The following is a 23,836-nucleotide window of genomic DNA, read 5'->3' on the forward strand; positions in this document are numbered from 1 at the left end:
AGGGCAGCATGAGCAGCAAATATGGCCCTAGATAGGCACCCTACCAATCTAATTGGATAGGGGATAACAGGATAGGAACTGACTTGCTACAACTGGAATACCCCTGAAATAGTGTTAAATGGCAGTTCTCCTGCTTCTATATAGGAAGCTATAGTCATTTGCAAAGAAAAAGGAAACTGATGTAGATAAATGTAAATTTTCTGTGCAGCTAAATGTAACCTACTGCTCCCTGTTATCAGATGATCAAGGCTGAGGAGAAGCTGGACCATTCTTCAGTGAAATGACAAACAAGGAAATCCCTGCCCTACTTCGGGAAGTAGGGAACATTTTATAGGATCCGTGCTGTACTCCTCTGTCATAAAGAGGTACAGAGACAGGGGCCCAGATTCACTAATCCTAAAGATGGCGGAACCTTAAGCTGTCTAGACCTGCACCACATTTATCAGAGGCTCGGGATGGACACTTTACTCGGACTCTGTACCAGCTACTGGTTGGCTTACTTTGAAACTAAATTCTATGCCAGATGTTGTGGTGCAATTTTGATGTAAGGGGCTACACCCCTTTCCCATGAAGCTTTGCCCTCTTCATACTAAGTCCCGACCCCCTTGGCAGTATAAAATCCCTAATTGCATAAAATTGGGCCAATTTGTGCCACTTTTTAGACAGATTCTAGGTGCGGACACCTTAGTGGGTCAGTGTTTAAAAAAAAAATAATCCACAATGAACCAAAATTATGTTAGTCCCCTAGAAGGGGGGAAAATACTGTGGCATACGGGCCAATAAGGATTCGGTGTACATCGTCTGTTCATCTAATATGGTGTACTTGGACCCTACATTACAAGCAGAAGGGACTGTGTTGGTGCAAATATTAGCTTTATATATATATATATATATATATATATATATATATCTCTCTCTCTCTATGTGAACATCGAGGTCGGGATCCAATAAAAATTTACATGACTCCTCTTTAAAGAAAATACTCTATATCTCCTGTATAATGCATTACATTTCACAGCATCGAAGCTCTCCGATTTGTCTGTGGGTTCTTCACTGAGACATCTGTCCAGCAGAGGGAGCAGAACACTAACAAATTATCAGTTTCTGCATGATTTCGGCACATCCCCTCGCCTGCAATAGTAGTAATGACAAAGCTTGCCTGACAAAGACATCATTAGTAACAAACTGACCTCTGCAGACTATTGCTGATAACAATATATGCAAATGCTAAGCTGGAAAAAAACTATGAAATTTAAAATAGGAAAAACATTTTTTTCATAATAGAGTTTTCAGCTAAACCCTTAGGCCTCTTGCACATGAATGTGTGCGCCCCGTGGCCATGCTGCGGCCCGCAAATTGCTGCAGCAGATCGCGGACCCATTCACTTTAATGGGTCCGCAATCCGGCTGTTCCGCAAAAAAGATAGAACATGTCCTATCTTTTTGCGGAATGGAAGTACGGGACGAAATCCCACGGAAGCACTCCTTAGTGCTTCCGTAGGGTTCCGTGCTTATGTTCAACACCATTCCGCATCTTCATATTTGCGGAATGGTGCCCATGTATTGCGGATCCGCAAATGCGGTTTATTTCACACAGGTGATGTTACGGTCCAGATGTGGTCTATTTTTTACAACAGACGGCACCCGGACTGAACACCGACCCACTTCCATAAGTATATGCACATGAGCATCATTTTTCATTGAACATCTGTCTGTTTAGAGAAAATCGCAGCATGTTCTATCTTCATCCATTTTTCACTTAGGACTGATCCAATCAAGTCAATTGGTCAGTGATAAAAAAATAAAAATAAGCACACGCATGGCATCCGTGTAAAACCTGTTTTTCACTAATCGGCGGCTAGGGCACTCTGTGGGTTATTCTTCTATTTTTTTTCATGCCCATAGAAAAACACATGAAAATTGATGACATTGGATAGAAGAATCGCAAGAGCTCAAAACATACATAGAAAACTGAAGCAAAATGGAGGAAAATAAAAAGTTTTTCATTGACAGAACAGATGAGTTCCCCATCGCTCATCGGAAAGAGGCCTAAAGCTGCGTTTCCATGTTCAGGGTGTTTTTTTGTACAAATTTTGAAGCCAAACCCAGTAAGTTAATTAACAGAGGACAGACTGAGTGAGCCTTCACCTCTTCTCAACCACTCCTTCAAAAACAGTACAACAAACCCCGACTGTGGAAACCTAGCTGTAAAGAGGTATTCCGGTTACATTAAGTTATCCCCTGTCCACAGGATAGGGGACAACTATAAGATCGGTGGAGGTCCTACCGCTGGGACACCCACCAATCACAAGAACAGGGAAAGCGTACACCGTTGAGCCCCCTGAAATAAGTGGAGTGGCTGGTTGGGAAATCACGCCTCCACTCCAGCCATTTCTAAAAGAATTAAAAGGGTATTCCCATCTCAGACAATGGGGGCATATCGCTAGGATATGCTCCCATTGTCCGATAGGTGCTTGTCCCACCTCTGGGAGCTGCACCTACACCGAGAATGGAGGGGGAAGGTGGTGTCCAGAGGACCCTGGGTTTCTCCAAGTCGGGCCACCACCAACCGCTCTCCATAGTAGTGAATGTGAGCGCACCGCACTTGCGTGGCCACCGCTCCCATTCTTCTCTATGGGGCCGTATAAAAATGAATGGAGGGCAGCTGTGCGCTCTCCACAACTTTCGGGGCTCCATTCTCGGTGTAGGTGGGACCCACACCTATCAGACAATGAGTGCATATTCCAACGATAATCAGGTCAGGAAAAATAAATTAAATTGACATGCTGTGGATTTTAAAATCCCCAGCGCAGGTCAAAATCCGCACGGAAAAAAAAAAAAATCTGCACTGTGTACATCAGAATTTCAAATTCTCATAAAATGCAATGTATGCAATGCAATCCTGATCGTGTGCATTTAGCCTTACTGTCTCTTATAAAGGAAAAAAAAAAAAACCTTGTTGAAGCCATTGTGATTAAAAGGAAATAAATCTTTTTTGCACTTCTCCTTAGGAGCCTCCCTCCTTTATAGAAGACACTGTGCTGTCGAAGCCTCAGATGGCGGCTAGAACTGAAGCCTGGGGGACCATAGCAAACTTATACTGCAGATCTTCTGTGTGTATTAGAATAAATAAAAAACTCTTACTGCTTGTCCAGAACAAGGGGAATATGCTTGCCGGCTTACCCGAACATACAAATCTGGTGCCTATTTTGGATGTGACAGAGCTGTGGCAAGGTCACATCCTAAGGGATAGTCCTAATTGTATCCACAACTTACTGCGGATGAGGTCATCTGTTGCTGCACTGTTCTCCAGCCCAATCCCCAGCTGCTTCCTAACAAAGGTAGAGCTGACCGTTGCTAAGCTGTTCACCCCACAGTCACCGTCTCAAGCTGCCATGTGGCAAACAGCTTCAATAAAGGTGAAACAACAGCCGCCCCAGTGCGGAGTTTCCAGGCACACTGGACAGTTTTCATGCGTCTCCAAGGTAAAAATATGATGTGACGGCATAATATTCATAGATCACAGTCATCAGCTCGATTGTCCTGTTCTAGATGATTTCGGCAGCAATCTGGATAGAAGATACTTAAAAGCCATCGATAAGAGGCTTTGACAACTTTAAAACAAAAACATTTAATGATCTGCCTGTATAAATAACGCCTTTTAGGAAAAACATCGTCAGTGCGACAACAAAGAATTGTATTCGTAGTGAGAAAATGACGAAAAATACAAAGCTGAAGTCAAAAATGTAGAAAAGAAAAATGCTGAGTAAAACATTAAAGTGTTGTACTATATAAAAGACCACTTGCAAAATCTGCCCTCATCTCTAGGGGAATGTTGGCGCTCGCCTTGCTATCTTTCCCTTCACATTAGGGCCATATTAAAAAGTTCCTAACAGTATTACTTGTGAAAATCAGTATTACTTGTGAAAATCTGTAATATATTGTATTATGGGAAAGGCTATCTGTAAAGGTTTGGAAACCTTCTCATTCATGCAGAAATACATCTCATGCAACACAGTAAATGGTAGATAGAAAAGAGGGGGATGCGGCTGCAGTTTTATTTCGTGATACAGTGAAATGGCATGGAGGGGATGAGACATCGGACTGGCTCAGAGAGCTGTGTCCACCCAGCATCAACCACTTCTCTCATCATACCGATTGAGGAAGGAAAGTACCTCTAAAATATGTGGGTTGGGCTGTGTTCACACTACCATCATGGTACCCATGATAAATGGAAGCCATGACATAGTGCTGGATCAGTCATATGAAGGATGCCAGTGGAAGCCGACAGACCACGTGGTGGTCCATTGGTGTTGAGTTATGGTGTACGTTGCTTTACTGCATGTTGTGCTATTCTTCCCGTCAAATCAGGCACAACTCCAAATAGAGCCTCTGATAATGTGAATGGCCAAGTGACGCTAGGTCACTGCTGTAGCCAGAGACTGGCTGCAGCAGTCACGTGCCCCCACCTCAAGAAGATGTTGATATCAGCAGACCAGGGAGATGAAGAGCCAGCCGGCGAGTGATAGAGACCAAAACGCAGCGGCGGGACCTGGTAAGTATGATTACCAACACGGGTCGGCCACTCTGATATAACGGTGGATAACCCCTTTAAGACACAACTCACTGACTGCACTGCAGCTTAAATACTTAAACAGCTGCAGCCGATCTTTGATATCCGTACACTTGTAGGACACATACATCCGACAACGCATTTCATGTGGATTCTCCACGCATTTCTCTGCATTGTTGCAATTAAGCGAAGCCAAATGTGCTCATGTTACATGCGGATACGGTCACGGATTTGCCCCGGATTTCACCGTTTGCTCTGCAGAGTGTGAAATACAGAATGGAAATCTGCACAATCAACCGACAGTCTGTGGATGTCAAAATCTTCTGCACCGTGTAGATGAGATTTGGAAAATGCCATCTACTTAGCTGGTACCGTACTGAGGTATGTCCACGCTGAATTATGCATCAAATCAGCAGTTCTTCCAACGATTGCTACATATTGAATTCACTTTGCTGGTCTTGTACGGTATATCTGTTCACAAATACGGATGGAAAGTCCACAGCAATGTCTTTAGGTGTGGATGAAACCTTACACTGTAAATCTGCTGCACAAAAATCCCTGTGTAATATGCAATGTGTGCAGGCAGTCGAAACCCGAAATTAGGTAACTGCAATTGAGGATCAGCAGTTACCCAATAAACATCGTTTTCCACAAACTGCTCCCTTTACAAGCAGGCAATTTGGATAGCGAAGAAGGGCGGTCACAGGAAATTGAAATACCTGATGATAGCTCTCGGAACAGCTCCTTTTTCTAGAATACGTCACACTTTATAGTCTGGTAGTTACACATGACTATTATTTGCTGAATGGAAATGTTGCATTTGCTAATAAATTACACGTGTAACCCATACATTTCTTGTTGTAAAGGTTATTGTGCATTTTTACTTTGCATCCATCTACTCCTCTAAGCCAACTCTTTATCGATCCTATAAAATATATATATATATATATATATATATATATACACATACACACACACACACACATACATACATACATACACACACAAAAATGCAGCAGCACTAGTCAAGATGTGCAAAACACACACACACACACACACACACACACACACTACCTTCCTTTTTCAGTGGTCTTCATGTTTGGTTTGACTGCCTGCAAGACAGTGACGAGACTGGATCCTAATCACAGAACTTTGCCTCCGCTGCCACCCCCATAACAGGAGTTACCTGAAGGTCTTATGGCAGGAGTCACCAAAATAATCTGCTCATGGGGATCCTGCTAATATTTTTATTAGCATCTCTCTCAAAGACAATGATATCACCAGGGGCGACAAATAATCAGAAATGCACAATGAAGAATCCCCGGGAGGCCAGCTGCGTGGAGTCAGAACAAGAAGGAAGCACAATAGCCCGAGTCCCCTTTCCCCTTGGGTGCTGGCTGCAGCTGCAACCCCTGTTCCTACTGCATGAAGTCTGCTTAACATACTGTGGCCAATCACATCTTAGCCCTTGGAAATGAAATGTCAATTTTTAAAGTTTTTTTTGGTCTCCAAAACAGTAATATACTTTGCATCAAACCTTTTCCGATTTAGTTCCACTGTACTTACCAGATGCACCCGTAAGAAGCTGATCGGTCCTACATTAGGTAGTGCAATAACCAATATCATCACAGTCCCTATTTTCCTTATAAATCCTCACCATTTACAGCACAATTTAACAGACATCCAGGTCAAAGTAGCAATACATAGTGTGAAGCTTTAGCTGGGCTATGAATTTACTTAATTCTTACTTACCCCAGTTTTATCACACAGGCGCAGAGTATGGAAAGAACCCACAGCGAACAATTCTCCATCCGGTGCCCAGGAAACAGAGGTTATAGGGTATTCATGAGATGGCGAGCTGAATAAGGCACGGCCGTAGCTGTCCCAAACCTATAGGAAGAACAGAGACTAATGACATTCCAGATCAGGGATGCTCAACCTGCGGCCCTCCAGCTGTTGCAAAACTACAACTCCAGGAATGCCCTAATAGCTGTAGGCTGTCCAGGCATACTGGAGGTATCTGGAGGGCAGCAGGTAGGGCTCATCCGGCACAAGCCCACTAAACAGCAAAAATCAACTGCATATTCCACTTCCCATTACAGATCGCAGGCGCCCCAATGCAACCTGAATTCATGTATTTAGGGAAATAATTATGCAAACTAGGAAATAATATAACACACACACAATGGGAGAAAGATTTCCTAATCTAAATGCACCACAATTCTAGTGCAATCTGCAGCAAAAAAATAAATAACTGGTATACATGACCTGCAACACATTTAGTAAGTGTTTTAGACACTTTCAGACACTTTTGCATCAGACAACGATACATGTCTTAGCAATGGCTTAAATATGGACCATTTTAATGGTCGTAAACCAGGTCAACAAGAAGGTGTAAAGTTATATTAGATAGCTTAATAGTGCACCAGATTTATCCCCCTGCATCAGCCATTGTGATAAAATCTGACGCAGTTTAGTAAGCTGTAAGTAGGCAGCAGTACTCGCCAAAGCGCCGCAGTCTCCTCAAACACCTGCTCCTTTGGGTGTCCAGAGAATAGGTCATCAGTATAAAAAAAAAAAAAAAAAAAAAAAAAGGCAGAAACCCCCATGAAAGACAACCATACAGAGTTAATAGTTGTCAGCGAACGATCATTTGGCTGAGAACTATCCCTCCAGATTCCCTTCCATTTTCCCCATGAACATTCAGCTAGCCCAAGTGTCTGGCAGGGAGACAGTCAGACACTTCTGGTGGCGGCTTATCTCCCAGGGGACTAAAAGGATAGGGGGAAAAAATGCACTTTGCCCGATCCTTCTCTCTGTGAGGGAGAGTCGGGAGCTCCTCACACACATTAGACCGTCGCCTCAACACGTTGTCTGTGGGTTCGGCCAACAACTCATTAATGCTCACAAAGTTCGAACAAAAATCTCATAGCATATCTGCCCTATGTGAAAAATCACAAAAGTCACTATTACAACTGAATAAAACTGGAACCTGTGACCGTACTTTTGATATGTAGATACAGTAAAGACAACAAAAAGACTTGTACAATTTAATATATTTAATACGTTTACTTGTTGAGATTTTTAAAAATATTCACCTACATAACGAAATGATCTCGACACGGCTTTATAAAAATAATGACTATAAAAAGGTCCTGAGCTTTCGGGGACAAAGACGATAGAAGACAATGGAATAATAGCTAAAATGTGGATGATAACTCACCTTATATTTACAGTCCTCCCCGGCAGATAAGATCAGGTCATTCACAGGATTCCAGTCAACCTTTAAAATGACTCCATCATGAGCTTTCCACTTTTAAAAACAAATGAGAAATTGTGACCACCAAGTGATAAAAACCAAGTCCAGTTCAAAGACCTGAAGACCTCTAAGTGTTTTACATCATCCAGGCCAGATCGCAACACAGTAATATAAAAAAAAAGGTTTAGCAGCAGCTTCAAGATCGTCTCATGCTAGAACGTGGTAACTACGCAGATTTTGTAGAGGTTGTCTGCTTCATATTGGCGGTGATGATGGACTGGGTCTCTCATGGCTTTGGGAACCCAAAGGCATTCAAAACTCAACCATCAATTCCAATGGACATGGTGCAATACTTTGCTTTTGCAGTGCCTTACTGGACGACTGTTTGCTGTAGTCATAAAAAGGGACCTTCCCCCTCAAACAGCTGGAACCATGAGCCTCTTCCTGCTTCTTAAAGTTCAGCCCAAAAGTCTGAAGATACTCAAGTATTTCCCAGCTGTTCTCAACAACCTAGATATCTTGTCTTAGTTATCGGGAAACAGCTGGTGGCTGTAGGACAGCTCCAGACCCAAGCTTTCTGTGGACCACCTGTATGCCGTGTCATACCACCATGACTCCACACAAGTTACATCTGTTATTAAAATATATACGCGGTTTACAATGATGGAAAACTTTAAATACCACGAAAATATTTCAGCATTTTTCTGTGACAGGAGGTTTTGGTATGTCTAGAGGGCTGTGTCTAGGTCTTAGCATTATTTCATGACCAAGTAATCTGGAGGAAGTCTGTACGTTCTTGTGGTCATATTTTATGATTATATATGGCCTTGGATTTGGCTCCCTATGACAGGGGTCTTGAGAAGAGTTTACTCTTTGACAGGTGCTACCTCCATTATTTAAAAGCACAACAGTTGGAGGCAATCATAGAGCAATTCTTCATTTCCTCCACTCATTAAATACATTATATCTGTATGAAACCATCTCTATCATCAAATTCATAAGTTGGAAAACTAATTAGAAGTATAATATATATTATAAAATATAACAGTGTCAAGAAGAGGTGTCTAAAGTAGTAAAGTAGTTAGGCTATACAGGAATGTTACTTGATACCTGCAATACTTTGGAACTGGGCTGCAGTGGTTTAATGATCAGCTGTTTTCCTAGAGGATAGAGCACTTTCTCAGAATCAGGACCCCAGGCAACAGAGTAAACAGGCAAACCTACATGAATAAAATGCAATTATTACAATTAATCTAGATGTAGAATGAACTTCGCATCTCATTCCCTTATAGCAAAGGCTGTTCCATGATATTTATTGCCATTTTTTAGGAAGGTTCATTATAATGGTGTGACCAGTTTCATGGTGCCCTAATTTAGTTGACAGATACCCATTGCAAAATATGGGGTCAGTTACTTGAATTGACCCACCCATTTTGCTAGAATCTGTGAGTCCTTATATTCATGAGGTCCTGGCTCTTCTCGCCCACCTGATTGACATCCCTTTACTTACTGCAATCAGTGGCGGGATAGCCGAGAGCTCATGAATATCAGGGTGAGCTGTGGAGCTGGTCAGTACAGACTGTAGCAAAATGGCTTGGTCAATTCAAATAAGAGACCAAGCGCTTGGCTAAGGGCATCTGTCACTAGTTTATGCTGCCCTAACACTAGGAAACCACAAAACTGGTGACAGAATCCCTTATAGGGGTCCATTCACATTTCCGCAAAATGGGTCCGCATCCGTTCCACAAAATTGCAGGATTCATTTTCAGAGCAAAAATATAGAACATGTCCTATTCTTGTCCGCATCCATGGACAAAAAAAAAGGCATTTCTATTATAGAGTTGGCCATGCGCGGGCCGCAAAATGCGAAACGCACAAGTCCGTGTTTTGCGGATCTGCAATTTGTGGACCGCAAAACAGTTAAGGATGCATGAATGGACCCTTACAGTACAAAGAAAGGTAAGATTTGCTAAGCTAAAAGCACCAGAACTCTGGCTTTATTTCAGCATGGCGTACGTGGCACCACATTTAGTACGTTTTTTTAGACATGTTTGCGACTCGCTATATGGGGTTGTGTTTTTGAGGATAAGAAGAGTGGCTTCAAGGGAAAAGAGAGTGTTGAAAGATGCACCAACATGTGCCAAAATTGGCAACCTGTAGTCTGTGTAAAGTAAGACAAGTGTCTGAAGATGCACCAAATGTATCATCCTGTATGGGCCACTTTGATAAATTTGGTGCACCTTGAGTTTACGCTGTATAACCGCTAGCCAAGATTGGCAAACCTGCCGTTTTTTTTTTTGTTTTTTTTTAAATATATATCCTGTATATTGAACTTTAATCTTGTATGGAAGCTGAAAGCTCAATAAAATATTTTAGACAAAAAAAGCCAACATTGTTTCGATATGTTCATTTTGTATACAGTATTTATGTCAATTTTTCTGTATCTTCATAAAATGTACATAAAAAGTATTTAAAAAAAAAAAATCTGACTTCACAGGCTGCCAACTTAGGCCTCATGCACACGAACGTTTTTTTTTCCCCGTTTACGTTCAGTTTACCATTCATTTTAATGGGTCCGCAAAAAAAACTGAATGTACTCCGTATGCATTCCATTTCCGTTCAAAGATAGAAAATGTCCTATTATTGTCCGCATAAAGGACAAGAATAGTACTGTTCTATTAGGGGCCAGATGTTCCGTTCCGCAAAAAACGGAATGCACACAATGTCATCTGTATTTTTTGCGGATCGCAAAATACTGAAAAAGCCATATGGTCGTGTGCAATATGCCTTAAAGTGGGTTTCTAGGATGTAACATTGGCTAAATATAATATACCAGCATTGTTACCCGTTATTCTCTACATTGGTAGGGGTCCGACTCCGTGTATAGGTCATTACTTTTTTAACTGGGAACACCCCTTTAACTACAGTAAAAATTCCTTCAAAGCAGTTGTGTCACAAAACAAATTCTACAATTTTGACACATCACCCGTATCTGAATACTTTTGTAATTACATTTAATTAAAAATGTTGTATAGCCAGTGAGCTATTCAATAAAATGTATCTGTACAGCGCCACCTGCTGTTTGTTCTTTTCCTTATTTTTTTTGTCCGTCTCACTGAGCTGGTCGAACATGCTCAGTTTAAATCTTCAACTGCCAACAGCCATGTGTTCTGTTAGAAGCTGGGGCAGTTACAGGGAGAGAGTGCAGCAGAAGGGACACACTCCCTGAGCTGCCAGGCTGAAGGGAATTTAGCAGAGCAATTGGAGCAGTGAATGTGGAGATCTATGGACCCATGTGCAGGACAGGGATGGTCCTAGCTTTGTTATAAAGGTATTGTCATGTACTATATGATTAATGCTTGAGTAAGAGGGTCGTGATCCCTGAAATGTTACAACTCTGCACTTGAACAGGCTACCTTTCCACCCCGCAATTAACAAGCTCTTCGTCATGAATTAAAGGGATTGGCCCTTTTATGGCTACTTTTGACCAGTATGTAGGCAAGATGACTATATGACACTTACTAATGTGGAGTTTTCTATATTTCATACGTCACGTCCCTTTGTTCGGCAAATCTTTTGTGCTGTCCACACAGGAGATCTGTCCATAAGATGGCCGCTGATGGAGGGTCATGTGACCAGGCAGGAATAACATCGGACAAATCACTCAGCCTTCTCCACATCTGCCATCTGCACTTGCAATATAGAGAGTTTAGTGCAGGTGTACTGTGTTTGGATGGAGGAGACTGAGTCATTTGCCTGGTCACATGACTCTCCATCAGCAGCCATTTTATGGACAGAACCTCGGTATGGACAGCACAAAAGACTTGACCAACAAGGGAGAATACTTTATGAAATGTAGAAACTGGTGCTGAATATCAACTATTATTAAGAGCCATATAGTCATCTTAAGAAGACATTGATCAACAGTTCCCAGAAAGTGGCCCACCCCTTTAATACCTAATTATGGAAGGATATTGATTCCTATTCTGCACTTCGGCCATATGAAACAAATGTGGTTATATGTATACTACTGTGAGACGTTGGACAGGTTTGTCTGAAAAACAACTAAATGCACTTTACAGTGCGTACATTTGGGGATTAGGAGTATCCTCGGGCACATCCGAAGCAGAGATCGGTTGCAATATGTACTATATGATGTGTGATTTTAATTTTTTTTACATTAATCATGGCATGGGGGATTTTCTGGGAATTCAATATTGAGGGCCTATCGTCAGGATAAGTCATCAGTACCTGGGTGTAGGACATCCAGCACCCCCAACAGTGACCTGTTTGAAGACGCCACTCCGACGAGTGGTGTGGCCTCGTAAAAGCACCATACATTGTATAGTACTTGGGCCACGTGATCTATGAATGTAACATCACTGGCCTAGGAGGTACTTACAGGAGCGCTGCTGCCTCTTCAAAAAGGTGATCAGTGGAGGTGTGTTGAGTCGGACCCCCAATGATCAGATATTGATGACCTATCCTGAGCACAGGCCATCAATATGGAACTCCCGGAAAACGCCACTGATGGGGTATTTTAAAAGATGCTTTCTGAACCAGACTACCCTTTTCGTATTAACAGCCCGAATGTTGCAAGTTATATCTAGGTCTAGGAAGCGTGCAGCCCACTTTTTTTTAGTCGCTGCTTGATGGCGGCCTTAGCAGAATAATACTAGTTTAAGTGACCTTTGGTAAATTCATACAGCGGCGCATGAAACAGTGCCGGCGGATGGATGCATGTGCTCGGCTCTGTATTGGGCGCGGGTATGAAGCCTGCTCTTTGTCATTTCTTCTTGAACAAAACCCCTCCACTATTAGATGACAGCGGCCCCACAATTAACGCTGCTGTTTAAACAAAGTGCTCAGCTGGCTCAGCCAAGACTTCTAGAGACTGGCCTGGAGGGAGGGACAAACGCTGCCATTCTCCCCACCGACGGCTCAGGAAGAAAAAAACAACTTGTTACAGAAGAGGACGCTTCTTTCTAAAAGCAGCCCAGTGTGTGGGGACAATCATCATTAAATCAGTGGAGGAAAAGCATTAATAAAATACTGGGAGATCTCCGTCCTCATTCACATGTGAATATACATAAGGGAATTGTATTAGCTGGACGGATTATGCTTCATAACGCATCTCCCACTGCCCGGAGAGCTGCAAACAATAAACCAGGACTTTATATTTGAAAGTCTATTGCTCCTAACTCAATGCTCGTTTTTTTTTTTTTAAACGGGTCACGCTTTCTAATTCTATTCAACACCTTAATAATTAGGGTATTTCAGGCACTTGGGACCACAAACTGTTAAGGATTAATATTTAGAGAGACTCGGCCTATTGAGGGACATCGTAACTGAACCCCCTTTCTTTCCTTGTTTTAACAAGCTTGTTCACCATAAGCAGACAGGTGGCCAAGTGCGACATTGCAGCAATCATAGGTAATCCTAGCGGATCCAGCAGTTCCTAAGTCGTTCTGAGTTAAAGGGTCGGGCTGGGTTGACATGTTCGAGTTTTGTGCTGCAGTTTTTGAAGCCAAAGTCAGGAATGGTTTCCAAAAGAGGAGAAGACTCTGCCTTTTCTTTATGTGTGCACTAGTTATGATCTCTGTTCCTGGCTTGGTCTTCAAAAACTGCCTCAAAAAACCTGAATGTGTAAACCCAGCCTAACTGCCATCCTGCATTTATAGAACATTAACAGATTATACCATAAATGCCTGATGGCCGCAGGTCCTACTACTGGGATCCACAGCTTTTTGAAGAGTGTCCCTGCATGACCCCAATTCCCAAAAAGTTGACACGCTGTGTAAAATGTAAATCAACGTAAGTAAAACATAATGCAGTGATTTGCAAATCTCATCGACCCATATTTTATTCACAGTAGATCATAGAAAACATATCAGATGTTCAGAATGAGACCTTTTACCATTTCATGAAAAAAAAATTAACTCATTTAGATCTTGATGGCAGCAATGCATCTCAAAAAGTTGGGCTCGGGCCATGTCTTCCATTGTGTAGCACCACCCCCCTTCTATTAACAACACTATGCAAATGTATGGGAATGGAGGATACCAATAGCTAGAGTTTTGGGAAAGTTGCCCCACTCTTGCCTGATGTAGGATTCTAGCTGCTGAACAATCCTGGGTCTTCTTTGCCAGATTTTTCATTTCATGATGTACCAAATGTTTCTACTGGTGAAAGGACTGGACTGCAGGCAAGCCAGTTCAGCACCCGGACTCCTCTTCCGAGAAGCCATGCTGTTGTGATAGATGCAGTATGAGTATTACAATTGTCTTGCTGAAATATACAAGTCCTTCCCTGAAAGAGACGTTTTCTAGATGGGAGCCTATGTTGTTCTATATACTGTTCAGCATTGATAGTGCCTTTCCACATGTGTAAGCTGCTCATGCCATAGGCACTAATACAACCACATACCATTAGAGATGCTGGCTTTTAAACCATGCGCTGATAAGCTGGATGGTCCCTCTTCTCTTGAGTCTGCAGCACACGGCGTCCATGGTTTCCCAAAATTTTTGTACATTTTGATTCATCTGACCACAGAAGAGTTTTCAATTTCGTTTCAGTCCATTTTAAACAAGCTTTGGCCCAGAAAGTTTCTGAAGCGGGTTGACATATGGCTTCTTCTTTGCACGATACAGCTTTAACTTGCATTTGTGGATTGCACAGTGAACTGGGTTCACAGAAAATGATTTCTGGAAGTGTTCCAGAGCCCATTCCAGTACAGACTGAAGCCTGTTTTTAATGCCATGCTGCCTGAGCATTCGATATTGGCCAATGGCTTTGTCCCTTTTGTACACGGATTTCTCCAGAGTCTCTGAATCTTTTGATGATATTATGTTGATGATATTATTTAATTTTATGTTGAGGAACATTTATCTGAAATTGTTCCACAATTTTTAGATGCAGTTTTTCGCAGATTGCTGAACCTCTGCCCATCTTTGCTTCTGGGAGACTCGGACTCTCTAACATGCTCCTTTTATACCCAGCCCTGCCACTTAGTTTCAAGTTGCTCCTCCAGCTGTTTTTCATTAGAACCACTTACTTTTCCAGCCCATCGTTGCCACATACCAACTTTATTGAGATGCGTTCTAGATCAAGTTCTAAATTAGTTAATTTTTTTAAATGAACTGGTAAAATGTCTTACTTTTAACATCTGATATGTGCTCTAGATTTTATTATGAATAAAATATGGGTCTATGAGATTTGCCTTAATGCATTACTGCATTCAGTTTTTTTGTTTTTTTACATTTATTTACATTTTACAAAGCCTCTCAACTTTTTAAGGGAATAGGGGTTGTACATAGTTATGAGCCCACCTTAGACCTTTTCTGAAATTATGGGGATAATCTGACCATATTTATGATAATGTATGTTTTTACTACTTTTATATTCATTTGTTATCGGACTGCTTAATACACTGTTCTCTCTGCAGTAGTCGCACCCCCTACACCTACCCTCTCTATGCTGGCTAGGCAGAGCAAGCCCTGAGAAACATTGCAGATAAAATAATGCTGGCTGTTGGCTAGAAAACCCAGCAGGAAGCTGATGAAAACAGGAAGTTATGAATGTAAACATCCTGCCAGGATGTTACCGATTCAGGATTATTATCATACAACATAATAATCAGTGATTATACACCATATTTTTCGCCCCAAAATGGGGGGGAAATGTTGCTGCGTCTTATGGGGCGCATACTAATAAGCACTTCTATTATGGAAGCACTCATTAGTACCAGAGGACCAGGAAGCGGTGAAGGCTCTGTACTCACTGCTTCCTGGTCCTCTGCCATCCGCTGTGCTGTGCACTTCGGGGTAACAGCACAGCCGACAGCAGGAAGAAGAGAGAGCTGGAACCTGGGAGCCCGTGGCATTTTTTTTTTTTTTTTGCTCTGATGCTGGGAGCTAATCTAAGGCATGGGGGTCTCATCTGAGGTCTGATTGGGGGTCATTCACATTGGGGTCTGAGCTGAGGGTCTTATTAACATTGGGGGTCGGACTGGGGCTGTGAGTGGAGGTCTGATTAACATTGGGGGTCTGATTGCTGATCTGATTTTTTTCTTATTGTTTTCCTAAAACCTAGGTGCATCTTATAGGCTGGTGCATCTTATAAAGTGAAAAAATACAATATTTATTAAAATGCAATAGGCAACGTACCAAAAAAAGATATGGGGAATATAATATATATATATACATATATATGTATGCCTGCTGGATCAGGGCAATAAGACGGGTATGTAATGCTATATGGAAACAGTTGCGAGTGTATTGTGACGCATTGCTTACCATTCTGTGCCAATGTGGATCTCAGCATTCCAGTTTTAGACCATATCTTTATATGTCCATCTTCACCAGCTGCAGCAATACAGAAACACATAAAAGATTAGTGGTACCTGACTGGATGGATATAGACATCATTTATAGTTAAGTAATAATCACAGCAGGAGTAGCCGGGTTCTACTTGCACTTGTCACCACAAGACCACATTCGACTTGGCAAATCTGTTGTGGATTCTGCATCGAAAATTACAGCAGAATAGATGAGAATGAGGGCTACAAGTAGCATTTTCTGCAGCATGTCCATTACAGCATTGCCACAGATTTTTTGCAAAAGCTGTAATTTGGGAAAAACTCTGCATTTACCTTATGCTGAGTTTGCCATGGATGCAGATATGCAGCAAAATCATTGGTGGAAAGTATTTGCTGTTACTAAGTTCACCTTAAATCAGCTCTTTCACTTAATGGCCTCGGCTACTCCACTGGGATCTCTGAATGTAAACTTCCTGTCTGACATTGCAGCAAGGGGAGCAGTTCACTGCTGCGGCCAGCAAAAGGCTGCAGCAGCATCAAAGAAAGGTTACATCCAGGAAGCCCGGCAGTGTTGCTGAGACCATGGAGTGAAGGTGCAGGGAGGCAGCGCTGGGAAGCAGATAAGTATGCGCCCCTTCACATGTCTGGGGGGTTATTCACTGCAACAAAATTTAGTCGCAAGTGGTGCTTGTAAGTTTCTTTCCAAAAGCAAGGTGTGGTGATGGTGGAGAGGGGGCGTGGACAGAGTTCCCACACATTTATCTTCTTTTACGATACTTTTTTTGGCATATATGAAGAGTGAAATACACGGCAGCTATGAACGGATGCAAATTTATGTCTAGGTACATGGACTGTCAGATGCGCCAAACTTATGATGATGAGGTCTGCGTCTCACCATAAAATTTAGTGAATCCTCCGGCAGCATAGGGAAAATCAAAATTGGTGTACCAGACGCTGGTCTTGATAAATCTCCCCTAAAGTGCTCACCAATAAAAGTATTGTTCATGAAAAGGAGTCATTCATACATAAAAAAAAAAAATGATTGTTTGTCAAGAAAAAGTAAATCGCTTTCTTTAAAATATTTCAGCACTAGTGACAAATGGCCATACCGCATACATTGCCAACAGAGTGACACCACAAGATTTCCACAGGAGTGTGAATATCCAGTGGTGTCACCTACTGACAGCAGCATCTGTTACTAAGCAACAGCCCAAACATATTGGGGACTTGGATTAGAATAAAAAAGAGGAATATTAGGGAAAAGGTATCAATGAAAAATTGCTTAAAAGGGGTTGTCCCACGAAAAATATTCTACAGTTTTCAAACCAGCACCTGGATCTGAATACTTTTGTATTTGCATGTAATTAAAAATTTTGTATAGCCACTGAGTTATTTAACCACTTCACATCCGGGCCATTTCACACTTCCTGACAGAGCCATTTTTTGCAAATCTGACCAGTGTCACTTTATGTGGTGATAACTTTAAAATGCTTTTACTTATCCAGGCCATTCTGATACTGTTTTCTCGTCACATATTGTACTTCATGACTCTGGTAAAATTGAGTGAAAAAAAAAAATCATTTTTAAATTATAAAAAAAAAATACCAAATTTACCAAAATTATGGAAAAATTTGCAAATGTTAATTTCTCTCCTTTTATAATAGTTAGTAATACCTCCAAAAATAGTTATTACTTTACATTTCCCATATGTCTACTTCATGTTTGGATCATTTTGTGAATGCCACTTTATTTTTTGGGGACGTTAGAAGACTTAGGCTCCTTTCACACCTGCGTTCAGGTGTCCGCTCGTGAGCTCCGTTTGAAGGGGCTCACGAGCGGCCCTGAACGCAGCCGTCTGGCCCTAATGCATTCTCAGTGGAGGCGGATCCACTGAGAATGCATCCGCCTGCCAGCGCTCAGCCTCCGCTCAGTGAGCGGACACCTGAACGCTGCAAGCAGCGTTCGGGTGTCCGCCTAGCCGTGCGGAGGCGAGCGGATCCGTTCCGACTTACAATGTAAGTCAATGGGGACAGATCTGCTTGAAGATGACACCATATGGCTCAATCTTCAAGCGGATCCGTCCCCCATTGACTTTCAATGTAAAGTCTGAACGGATCCGCTCAGGCTACTTTCACACTTAGAACATTTTTCTAAGTTATAATGCAGACGGATCCGTTCTGAACGGAGCCACCGTCTGCATTAATATGAGCGGATCCGTTCAGAACGGATCCGATCGAACGCAGGTGTGAAAGTAGCCTTAGAAGTTTAGAAGCAAATCTTGAAATCTTTCCCCGATTCTGTAGTTTACAGAAACACCCCATATGTGGTCGTAAACTGCTGTACGGCCACGGGGCAGAGTGCAGAAGGAAAGGAGCTCCATGTGGTTTTTGGAAGGCAGATTTTGCTGGACTGGTTTTTTGACACCATGTCACATTTGAAGACCCTCTGGCACCCCTAGAGTAGAAACTCCAAAAAAGTGACCCCATTTTGGAAACTACGGGATAAGGTGGCAGTTTGCTTAGTACTATTTTAGGGTACATATGATTTTTGGTTGCTCTATATTACACTTTTTGTGAGGCAAGGTAACAAAAATTAGCTGTTTTGGCACGTTTTTTTTTTTTGTTATTTACAATGTTCATCTGCCAGGTTAGATTATGTGCTCTTTTTATAGAGCAGGTTGTTACGGACGCGACAATACCATTCTGAAAGCCGTCAGGGTTTTTTTTCAGTTTTTTTGGTGACTGTCTTATGTAGGGGCTCATTTATTTCAGTATGAGATGACGGTTTGACTTGTACTATTTTAGGGTGCATATGAATTTTCAATCGCTTGGTATTACACGTTTTGTGATGTAAGGTGACAAAAAATTGCTTTTGACACACTTTTTATTTTATTTTGTTTACGGTGTTCATCTGAGGGGTTAGGTAATCTGATATTTTTATACAGCAGGTTCTTAACGGACGCAGCGATACCTAATATCTATACTTTTTTTTTTTTTTATTTAAGTTTTACACAATCCTATCTTTTTTTTTTAAACAAAAAAAAAAAAATCATTTTAGTGTCTCCATAGTCTGAGAGCCATAGTTTTATTTTTTTTCTGGGCGATTGTCTTAGGTAGGATATAATTTTGGTTAAGGAGTGGTTAAGGCATTGGATTTAAGATCCAATGGATATATATATCTGCGTGGGTTCAAACCCCACTCCTGGTAGCCCCATAATATAATTTTTAAAACAAAAAATATATATATATATATGTTTTAGTTTCTCCATTGTCTGAGACTCAGTTTTTATTTTTTGGGGGGCGATTGTCTTAGGTAGGGTATCATTTTTTGCAAGATGAGATGATGGTTTGATTGGCACTATTTTGGGGTGTATATGACTATTTTAACACTTGCTATTACACTTTTTGTGATGTAAGGTGAAAAAATTATATATATATATATATATATATATATATATATATATATATATATATATATATATATATATATATATATATATATATAAAAAAATTAAAAAAACACTACGTTTTTTACGACGTTCACCTGAGGGGTTGGGTCATGTGATATTTTTATAGAGCTGGTTGTTACGTACAGTACAGACCAAAAGTTTGGACACACCTTCTCATTCAAAGAGTTTTCTTTATTTTCATGACTATGAAAATTGTAGATTCACACTGAAGGCATCAAAACTATGAATTAACACATGCGGAATTATATACATAACAAAAAAGTGTGAAACAGAAAATATGTCATATTCTAGGTTCTTCAAAGTAGCCACCTTTTGCTTTGATTACTGCTTTGCACACTCTTGGCATTCTCTTGATGAGCTTCAAGAGGTAGTCACCTGAAATGGTCTTCCAACAGTCTTGAAGGAGTTCCCAGAGATGCTTAGCACTTGTTGGCCCTTTTGCCTTCAACTCTGCGGTCCAGCTCACCCCAAACCATCTCGATTGGGTTCAGGTCTGGTGACTGTGGAGGCCAGGTCATCTGGCGCAGCACCTCATCCCTCTCCTTCATGGTCAAATAGCCCTTACACAGCCTGGAGGTGTGTTTGGGGTCATTGTCCTGTTGAAAAATAAATGATGGTCCAACTAAATGCAAACCGGATTGAGTAGCATGCCGCTGCAAGATGCTGTGGTAGCCATGCTGGTTTAGTATGCCTTCAATTTTGAATAAATCCCCAACAGTGTCACCAGCAAAGCACCCCCACACCATCACACCTCCTCCTCCATGCTTCACGGTGGGAACCAGGCATGTAGAGTCCATCCGTTCACCTTTTCTGCGTCGCACAAAGACACGGTGGTTGGAACCAAAGATCTCAAATTTGGACTCATCAGACCAAAGCACAGATTTCCACTGGTCTAATGTCCATTCCTTGTGTTCTTTAGCCCAAACAAGTCTCTTCTGCTTGTTGCCTGTCCTTAGCAGTGGTTTCCTAGCAGATATTCTACCATGAAGGCCTGATTCACACAGTCTCCTTTTAACAGTTGTTCTAGAGGGGTGTCTGCTGCTAGAACTCTGTGTGGCATTGACCTGGTCTCTAATCTGAGCTGCTGTTAACCTGCGATTTCTGAGGCTGGTGACTCGGATGAACTTATCCACCGCAGCAGAGGTGACTCTTGGTCTTCCTTTCATGGGGCGGTCCGGATGTGAGCCAATTTCTTTGTAGCGCTTGATGGTTTTTGTGACTGCATTTGGGTACACTTTCAAAGTTTTCCCAATTTTTCGGACTGACTGACCTTCATTTCTTAAAGTAATGATGGCCACTCGTTTTTCTTTACTTAGAATTTGTATTATGGCAAGAAAAAAGCAGCTAACAGTCTATTCAGTAGGACTATCAGCTGTGTATCCACCTGACTTCTCCACAACGCAACTGATGGTCCCAACCCCATTTATAAGGCAAGAAATCCCACTTATTAAACCTGACAGGGCACACCTGTGAAGTGAAAACCATTTCAGGTGACTACCTCTTGAAGCTCATCAAGAGTGTGCAAAGCAGTAATCAAAGCAAAAGGTGGCTACTTTGAAGAACCTAGAATATGACATATTTTCAGTTGTTTCACACTTTTTTGTTATGTATATAATTCCACATGTGTTAATTCATAGTTTTGATGCCTTCAGTGTGAATCTACAATTTTCATAGTCATGGAAATAAAGAAAACTCTTTGAATGAGATGGTGTGTCCAAACTTTTGGTCTGTACAGTATACTTTTTTTTTTTTCTTTATTTCACTTTAACACAATAACATTTTTGAAACAAAAAATTATGTTTTAATGTCTCTATGTTCTGAGAGCTATAGTTATTCTTTATTTTTTTAGCAATTTTATGTAGGGGCTCATTTTTTGCAGAATGAGGCGACTGTTTTATCGGTACTATTTTGCTTTTTTGATCACTTGGTGTTGCACTTTTTGTGATGTAAGGTGACAAAAATGGCTTTGACAGTTTTTATTTTTTATGTTGTTTATCGGACAGGGTGGATCATGTGATATTTATAGAGTCGGCTGTCTATTTTATTTTTTTATTCAGATTTTTTTTAAATTACTTAATTGGAGAATTATTATTTTTTTACATGTGAAACTTTTTTTTATTTAATTTTTAAAACACTTTGTGTACCTCATAAGGTCATACAAGACCTCTGGGCGACATTTGACTTCATAATTTTTTTTCCACTATTGATTTCTTCTGTAACTGGGACTGACATAGTAGCCCCAGTTACAGGGGAAATACATCCCCCAAAGAGGCTGTACAGCACTATACTGTGCTGTACAGCCTCAGTGCAGGGCTGATTGAGGTCAGTAGAAGACCCAACAGCTCCTGCACTCTCCCGGCCCCAGCGGTCACATGACCACCGGGCCGGGACAGGAAGCACAGGTGAGCGTTGTGTATGCAGCGATCTAGAAGGCAGGGAACTGTCCCTGCCTTCTCTCTGGGTTGCCCTGCTGTCAATGACAGCTGGCAACCCGCTCTGCAGCTGCAATCTCTGAATGGACGTTCCAGAACGTCCAGAGTTAAACATCCACCCATAGGACATTTATATCCTATGGGCGGATGTGAAGTGGTTAATAAAATGTATCTTTAGAGCGCCACCTGCTGGTTGTTCTTTTTCTTTGTCCTACTCACTGAGATGGCCGCTCATGCTCATCCTTCAACTGCCTCCTGAGCTGTGATCGGGAGAGAGCTCCCGCAGAAAGGACACGCCTCTTGAGCTGTCAGCTTGATATAAATCTAGAGGAGCAATGAATTGGGAGATCTCTGGATCCATGTGAGGTACAGGGCTGGTTCTCACTTTGTTATAAAGAGGTTGTCATGTACAATATGATGTCTGATTTTCATTTTTTACATTCATCATGGGATCTCCCCTTGTAAGGAAACATTATATGGGAAACTCATTCCTTTTAGTGTAATTAAATATAATATTACACTGGAGAGTTAACTATGGTAGGATTCTCGCCAAAAGTATGTGAACCAAAGAGAGTCCATTAATCTGTAATGGACTGGAGACTGCTGCTTCAAGCTTTTACTAGGAAAATATCCATCAGAGTTGATAATTTACTGTGCCAAATAACTCAGTGATAACCTCGTGTTAGTGCTGCTCATTAGGAAAATGTCAGGGAGGGGTGAAAGCAACTGAATTGCCCAACTTTACCCACAAATTTAAAAAAAAAAAAATCACTAATGTGATGCCATAAGGCAGGGGATGACGGGAGTCATACAAGGCAGCACCAGCACAGTAATATCATCAACTGCAGAGTGAAGCGCAGATACAACCGATACATACAGTTGCAAGAAAAAGTATGTGAACCCTTTGGAATTATAGGGATTACACACCATGTAAACATTCACAGTGCAGGTGGAAAAAGTATGTGAACCCCTAGACTAATGACATCTCCAAGAGCTAATTGGAGTGAGGTATCAGCCAACCGGAGTCCAATCAATGAGATGAGATTGGAGGTGTTGGTTACAGTTACCCTGCCCTATAAAAAACACACCAGTTCTGGGTTTGCTTTCCATAAGAAGCATTGCCTGATGTGAATGATGCCTTGCACAAAAGAGCTCTCAGAAGACCTAAGATTAAGAATTGCTGACTTGCATAACGCTGGAAAGGGTTATAAAAGTATCTCCAAAAGCCTTGCTGTTCATCAGTCCACGGTAAGAAAAATTGTCTATAAATGGAGAAAGTTCAGCAATGCTGCTACTCTCCCTAGGAGTGGCCGTACTGTAAAGATGACTGCAAGAGCACAGCGCAGACTGCTCAATGAGGTGAAGAAGAATCCTAGAGTGTCAGCTAAAGACTTACAAAAGTCTCTGGCATATGCTAACATCCCTGTTAGCGAATCTACGATATGTAAAACACTAAACAAGAATAAATTTCATGGGAGGATACCACAGAGGAAGCCACTGCTGTTCAAGAAAAACCCATTGCTGCACGTTTACAGTTTGCACAAGAGCACCTGGATGTTCCACAGCCGTACTGGCAAAATATTCTGTGGACAGATGAAACCAAAGATGAGTTGTTTGGAAGTAACACACAACACTATGGGCCAGATTTATCATTAGCTCAGGTCAGAATAGTGAAAAAGTCCCCAAAAAAGTCCCAAACGCTAAAACTGCTCACAAATTTTCTTAAAGTGGGCGTGTTTTCTTATGTAAATGAATCTCTAGACAGATTTACTATTGGGACTATTTAA

The 23,836-nt window shown here is 41.5% G+C and overlaps 1 protein-coding gene across 4 annotated transcripts in view; it reads right to left on the bottom strand.

Annotated features, from left to right (window-relative positions):
* Window positions 1–23,836, bottom strand: part of IFT80 (intraflagellar transport 80) — a 125,754-nt gene that overhangs the window by 83,212 nt on the left and 18,706 nt on the right. For all 4 annotated transcript variants that reach the window (XM_044292056.1, XM_044292054.1, XM_044292057.1 and 1 more), the window contains 4 exons: window positions 16,126–16,194; window positions 8,942–9,051; window positions 7,796–7,885; window positions 6,325–6,462 (listed from right to left, as the gene is read on the bottom strand). In XM_044292056.1, the coding sequence (XP_044147991.1) occupies window positions 6,325–6,462; window positions 7,796–7,885; window positions 8,942–9,051; window positions 16,126–16,194 (407 nt within the window). The remainder of the gene's footprint in view (window positions 1–6,324; window positions 6,463–7,795; window positions 7,886–8,941; window positions 9,052–16,125; window positions 16,195–23,836) is intronic.

The sequence above is a fragment of the Bufo gargarizans genome, chromosome 4 (genome assembly GCF_014858855.1).
Source record: "Bufo gargarizans isolate SCDJY-AF-19 chromosome 4, ASM1485885v1, whole genome shotgun sequence".
Taxonomy (NCBI): Eukaryota; Metazoa; Chordata; class Amphibia; order Anura; family Bufonidae; genus Bufo; species Bufo gargarizans.